At 51.6% G+C, this 6,681-nt stretch overlaps 1 protein-coding gene across 4 annotated transcripts in view; it reads left to right on the top strand.

The window, feature by feature from the left end:
* Positions 1-1,075: 1,075 nt before the first annotated feature.
* Positions 1,076-6,681, top strand: part of ARHGEF18 (Rho/Rac guanine nucleotide exchange factor 18) — a 118,343-nt gene continuing 112,737 nt past the window's right edge. For 2 of the 4 annotated variants that reach the window (XM_032252041.1, XM_032252040.1), the window contains exon 1: positions 5,453-6,225. In XM_032252041.1, the coding sequence (XP_032107932.1) occupies positions 6,141-6,225 (85 nt within the window). In that variant the 5' untranslated portion in view covers positions 5,453-6,140. Of the gene's footprint in view, positions 1,461-2,459; positions 2,571-5,452; positions 6,226-6,681 lie in introns of those variants that run through there. The other 2 variants (XM_032252043.1, XM_032252042.1) reach the window with 2 other exon arrangements.

Below are 6,681 nucleotides of genomic sequence, written 5' to 3'. Positions count from 1 at the left end.
TTCAAGACCAGCCTGGGAAACAGAGTAAGATCCCTGAGTCTCTACTAAAATAAAAACTAAAAAAAAAAAAAATCTCTAAACTTAGGTTGGGCACAGTGGCTCATGCCTCTAATCCTAGCACTTTGGGAGGCCAGGATGGGTGGATTGTTTGAGCCCAGGAGTTCAAGACCAGCCTAAGTGATATGGTGAGACCCTGTCTCTACTAAAAATATGCACATACACAAATAGCCAGGCATGGTGATGTGTGCCTCTGGTCCCAGCTACTCAGGAGGCTGAGGTGGGAGGATCACTTCAGCCCAGGGGACGGAGGTTGCAGTGAACTGAAATCATGCCACTGTACTCCAGCTTGGATGACAGAGTGAGAGCCTGTCTCAACAGAAAAATTATATATAAAAAATTATATAGAGAGACATATATATAAATTATATATAAGTATATATAAAGTATATATATAAATTATACATAAATTATTTAACAAACTTAGCTGTGCAGTTTTATAGAATTAAAGTATATATATATATATATATATAAAATACATAAATTATCTATTAAAACTGGCATGGTGGCATGTGCCTGTAATCCCAACTACTCAGGAGGCTGAAGCAGAATGATCATTGGAGTCCAGGAGATTGAGGCTGCAGTGAGCTATGATTTCACCACTGCACTCCAGCCTGGGTGACAGAATGAGACCCTATCTCTAAAAATAAAATAAGCAGGTTTTTTTTTTTTTTAAGAGCCAAATCTGAGCATTTCCTACCAACTCCACACTCAGTGGCATCACACTGGTAGGTGAAATCAGCCATGCTGGGAGCATTTACACCAGGAGAATTGGCAATGGCTGCAGATCGGAGAGGTGGTTGTTAAACGTTACCAGCACGCCAGATTGTTCCGCCAGCTTCCTGGAGCCCACGAAACAGTGTAACCATGCGTGTTTCCGAATTTCAGTGTGCACCCGCCCAGCTGGGGTTTGTCTGGGTGCCTGTGTCTCTACGGATACACATGACTTGCATGTCCCCACATGGTACTGTCTATACACCCATGTGCCTGGGTGAGGCCCCCACACCCTGTTCCTCTTCAGCAGTTGGTGCCACAGGAAGCTGCTGGGGTGGGGGTTGAGGACGCTGGGCCTCTTCCCAGCTCCCCACCCCGCCTCCCCAAGACACCTGCATGCACGGGGCTGAGGGGTGGGAGCAGGGCTCTCTGCCTCTAGAACCCCCATCCTCTGTGCTCTTCTCAGACCCCTGGATTGGCCTGCAGCTGCGAGCAGAGTGGCAGGCACGCAGGCAGGCCGTTGAGAAAGAGGAAGTCGGATGCTGTTGGGTCACTCTGTGGTTATCCCAGGCTCTACCCAGCCAGCGGTTCCCTTGGGCCAGCTCAAAACCCTGGCCGTAGGTCATGGGGACGGCAGGAGCTAGTAGCCAGGCTGGGTGCGTGCAGGTCACAGAACCGAGCTCCATCTGGTAAGTACTTATCCTGGGAAGTGCAGAGAGATGGACCCAACAGGAGAGAGTGGTTGGCAGTGGGGTCTGGGACATCTTGGAGGACAGCGAGCAGACAGGCCATCACTGTCTCTCTCCACCTTGCTGTCACCTTGCTTCCTGAGCGGGTGGGGCATGCTTTTGACCCTCGTGTTCATTGTGCAGAGATTTGTGGTCATAAGGGGTCACCCCAGGGGACCGGGATCTGTGAGGGGCCACTAGGTAAGAAAGGAGGATGGAGGCTGGGCGTGGTGGCTCACACCTGTAATCCCAGCAGTTTGGGAGGCCAAGGCAGGTGGATAACTTGAGGTCAAGAGTTGGAGGCCATCCTGGCCAACGTGGTGAAACCCCGTCTCTACCAAAAATACAAAAAATTAGCCAGGCGTGGTGGCAGATGCCTTTAATCCCAACTACTCGGGAGGCTGAGGCAGGAGAATCATTTGAACCCAGGAGGCGGAGGTTGTAGTGAGCTTCTCAGTCTCAAAAAAAAAAAAAAAAGAAGAAGAAAAAGAAGAAAGAAAGAAAAAACAAAGAAAGGAGGATGGAGCTCCTTGTAGCCTAAGCCTTCCTGCATGGGGCCAGGAGACACAGTGAACAGAGAATGTGGGAGCTGCGGCAAAGGCTCAGGTGTCCTTGCATCTTGAACTACAGATTCCGGGACACCCCCCGCCCCCCCCATGGACCTCCTTGATGCAGATTCTGAATCTACTGTCAAAACAAATTCATACTTAAGACTGATGGCTGAGAGCCAGCTCTGAGACAGGTCTTGTCCTGATCTCCTGAGCATGACATCAGGGAGCATGACCTTCCACCCAGGCAGCCCTCCTTCAGACAGGGGCTCGCCCCCTTGGGAGACACCCCTGGCTCCTCTCGTGGTCCCCTTTTAGGGAGCCCACACAGCCGCCTGCCTGGGAGCGGTGGGGTGGGGGAGGAAGGCTGCGGTTTGTGCCAGCCACGCCCAGGTCTGTTGTTTCCTGCCAGCCCCCAACGCTGCAGAGCAGGCTTCAGGCACCCTGGGGCCCGGAAGGTGGCCCCAGAGCCAGGAGGAATCGAATCTAGAGTGGACGGCTGGGGCCCGAGAGGATGGAACTGGTGAGTGACACTGGAAGCTGATACTCCAAGGCCAGGTCACCTGCTGTTCTGAGAAAAGAACTTGACAACCAAAGGAGGTCAGGGAAGGGTTGCCCCATAATCAGCCATGTTTAAACTGCCTTGCTGTGACTGGGAGGCCCTCTGGGAGGGCTTCCTGGTAGAGGCAACCTTTTTGCTGTGCCTTGAAGAACCAGTAGAATGCCAGCTGCAAACACCTCAGTGCTTCTGGTCTGGGCTGTCTCCCATGCCTCCCTGGCCATCCCCCAGCCCATGGCCAGGGATGGACATATGCTGATGCTCATGCTGTTGTAGATGACATGGTAACTGTGTTGGACAGCTGGGCGTTCAAATCCCAGTTCCCTGGCCTCTACGTGGCCTTGGGCAAGTGACTTAACTGCTCTGAGCTTTCGTTTGCTCATCTGTAAAAAGGCTGTTAGGAGTTTGTGGTGTGGGGTGTGTGTGTGTGTGTTTGAGACAGTCTTGCTCTATCATACAGGCTGGAGTGCATTGGTGCAATATCAGCTCACGGCAACCTCTGCCTCCCAGGTTTAAGTGATTCTCCTGCCTCAGCCACCCAAGTAGCTGAGATTACAGGCACAACCCACCATGCCCAGCTAATTTTTGTATTTTTAGTAGAGGTGGGGTTTCACCATATTGGCCAGGCTGATCTTGAACTCCTGACCTCAGGTGATCATCCTGCCCCAAAGTGCTGGGATGACAGCCACAAGCCCCCTCACCCTTCCTGTTAGGAGGTTTTGTCTGTGAGATCTTAGCACAGTGTGTGGCATATAACAGATCAGAAAACACTGTCCGCCCCACCTATGCCTTCCTACTCCCACCTTGTCCCCAAGCCTTCCTTCCTGAGCAGTCCCCACCATCCTCTGAAATGTTCTGTGTCATACAAACACCCATGATGGACCTCAATCTCTAAGGACGTGTACTAGAGTGGACTCCTTAAGGATCTTATCGACCCACCCTTGTATCACGTTCTACTGTATTTTCTCTTTTTTTTTTCTTTTTTTGAGTCAGAGTGAGACAGAGTTGCCCAGGCTGCAGTGCAGTGGTGCAGTCTCGGCTCACTGCAATCTCCACCTCGTGGGTTCAAGAAATTCTCCTGCCTCAGCCTCCAAGTAGCTGGGATTACAAGTGCATACCACTATACCCAGCTAATTTTTGTAGTTTTGGTAGAGACAGGGTTTCACCATGTTGACCAGGCTGGTCTCGAACTCCTGACCTCAGGTGATCTGCCCGCCTCAGCCTCCCAAAGAGCTGGGATTACCTGTGTAAACTGCCGCACCCAGCCTGCTGTATTTTTAACTCTAGCATCTTTATCTCCTGTAGGGCTGTTGCTATTGTCTGTTTTGCTTCTTGTTTTTTTGGTCATGAGGTTCCGTCTTCTAGTATGCCTGGTAGTCTTGGATTAAATGCCAGGCCAGCCTTGTTTGTGAAAAACTACAGAGATCATTTGTGCCTCTTTATGGTGTCTTTCTCCTCTACAGAGGGTTTACTTTTGCTTTAGGAAGGCAGTTAGAGGAAGCGAAGGTCACTTTACTCTGATTATGGCTACGCTGACTTGAAGATGGATTTGGTCTCGGTGAGGGCTAGTCTCTGTCTGGTCCCTCCTTGCTCCTAGGCTGTAGTCTTCTAGGGGTCTCAATCACCTCCTCTTTGTGGGCCCTGAATTCCAATGTTCATTTCCCCGACAGAAGGTCGCGAAGAGCTGCACTCAGCTTCTCAGGCTTTTTCTGGTCTGCTTCCCAGCCACTCAAGAACTGTGTTCAAATCAATAATTTGTTTGTGAAGGAAAAGCATCGCATTATGTCCTCCTCACTTTCCTAGGTTTCCTTTCTTTTGAGGGTGGGGAGAGAAGAAAGAAAAGAAAAGTAGCCGCACGTGGTGACGCACACCTGTAATCCCAGCTACTCAGGAGGCTGAGGCAGGAGAATTACTTGAACCTGGGAAGCAGAGGCTGCAGTGAGCCGAGATTGTGCCACCACCCCAGCCTGAGAGACAGAGTGAGATTCTGTCTCAAAATAAGTAAATAAATAAAATAAAAAAGAGAAAGGAAGATGGAAGATGAGCCAAGTTAGGAAGGGAGTCTTGGAAAGAGCAGACAGAAGAAGGAGGAGCTTGTGGCATCACAAGATTTCAAGAAGGGAATAGTCGGAGACGTCCTGTAAGAGGCACACTGAAAAGTCCGCACTGGATTTAGCCCTAAAGAGAGTTACAAGGCTAGGAAGGTGGAAATAGGGCTTCAGTGGCTTGCAGAGTCAAAGAAAGAAAGAGAGAAGGGCGGATAACTTTTTAAGAAGAGAAGCTGGAGACCCAGCCCGGAGGTGAGGAAGGAGGGGTTCTCGATCTTCTCACCAGTGGGGGTGATTTGGGGCTGGGAAGTAATGTAAAGGACTGGAGGACAGCAGGAGGGAGTCACACAGCAAGTACACGCTGGGGGAGCTGGGATTTGAAGCAGGAATTTTTCAGACACCAGGAGCAGACACAGATAAAGGGGCTTCCACCACCAGGGGGCAGCACCTGCACATTTGAGGGCTCCTTGACACACACCACACCCCACCCCACACTTGGGTACAGAAGAAAGGTGGTGTGGCTCAGGCTTGTAATCTCAGCGCTTTGGGAGGCTGCGGCAGGAGAGTCACTTGCTCCCAGGAGTTTGAGACCAGCCTGGGCAACATAGTGAGACCCCGGCTCTACTAACATAATACAAAACTTAGCCAGTGTGGTGACACACACCTGTAGTCCTGTAGTCCTAGCCACTCAGAAGACTGAGGCTGGAGGATGCCTGGAGCCAGGAGGTGGAGGCTGCAGTGAGCTGTGACCACGCTACTGCACTCCAGCCTGGGGGACAGAGCCAGATCCCACCTTAAAAAAAAAAAAAAGAAACAGATAAAGACACAAATATGTAGAAACATAAACACAGGCAGACACCAAAACCACCTCCCAGATACTAGAAACAGATCCCCCCAGACACAGATGAGTCATGCAGGTAGATGCAGCCCCACAGATACCAATGGGCATTCTCAAACACACACGCACACAGGCACGCACAGAGAGACAATCACAGAGACACTTTTAAAGCTACCTAGATAATCAAATACACCCCCACATTGACAAGTTAATATTTCAAAACTAACCCTCAAACACAGAATCACAAAAGCAAAAACACGTGCTCTCTACACAACATGTAAATGCATCATGAAACCCGCCGAGATGGTGGCGCACACACACACAAACACTCAGACATCCGTGCACACCCAGGCTGCCCGTGGGACCCAGCTGATACTTGTTTTCCCCGAGGACTGTCTTGTCCAGCCAGGGGGACAGGCCTGTAGGACTGGATTTAGGGGACAGAGGGTGCGAAAGGGCTTGGCTTCTCTTCAAACCAGGGGTCCCTAGGCCCCTGAGCTGGAAACCCCAGCCCCCAGGCTGAAGCCCCAGCTTCCATCAGCTGATGCATCTGGCAGTCCTTGGCGGCAGTCTCCGCCCCTCTTACTGGCAGCCCCATCCTGGCAGGGATTCCCAGCCCCGCTCACACTCTTGCTCTCACACACATGCATGGCCCCCATGGCTGACTCTTTGCTCAACCACTCCTGGCCGGCCTTCTCCAAGCTATGGCTGAAACGCTGGGCCTTCAAGAGAGGTAAGCAGCTGGCAGTGACCCCCAGGCGCCATCCACCCAGGCGGGGATTCCGCCTGCCCGCATCCCCCCTCGAGCTTTTTCTTGGCTGGGGCACAGACTCCTCCAGCACCGGCCTTGGATTCCATGACCCCGATTCTCCAGGGCCCTGTGGAATTATCACAGACTTGTGGGGTCCCTCCTGTTTCACAGGAAATATCTCCCAAGACTCAGCCAGGAACTTGTCTCAGGAGGTAAATTTGCAGAAAGAAAGCCCCCCTCTCGACTCAGGCGCTGAACAGCCGCAGGGGCAGCCCGTGATTTCCTGGGGGTCCCCCATGCTGTTGGTTTCAGGCCTAGCTGCAGGACAGGAGGCTCAGGGCAGAAACAAAAACAAGGGGATTAGAGGCTCTCGGGCACACACCTCCCTCAAACACACACACACACACACACACACACACACACACACACACACACACA

Source organism: Sapajus apella, unplaced genomic scaffold (assembly GCF_009761245.1).
Source record: "Sapajus apella isolate SASKATOON/1434 unplaced genomic scaffold, GSC_monkey_1.0 scaffold77, whole genome shotgun sequence".
NCBI lineage: Eukaryota > Metazoa > Chordata > Mammalia > Primates > Cebidae > Sapajus > Sapajus apella.
This window is presented reverse-complemented; position numbering and strand designations above follow the sequence as displayed.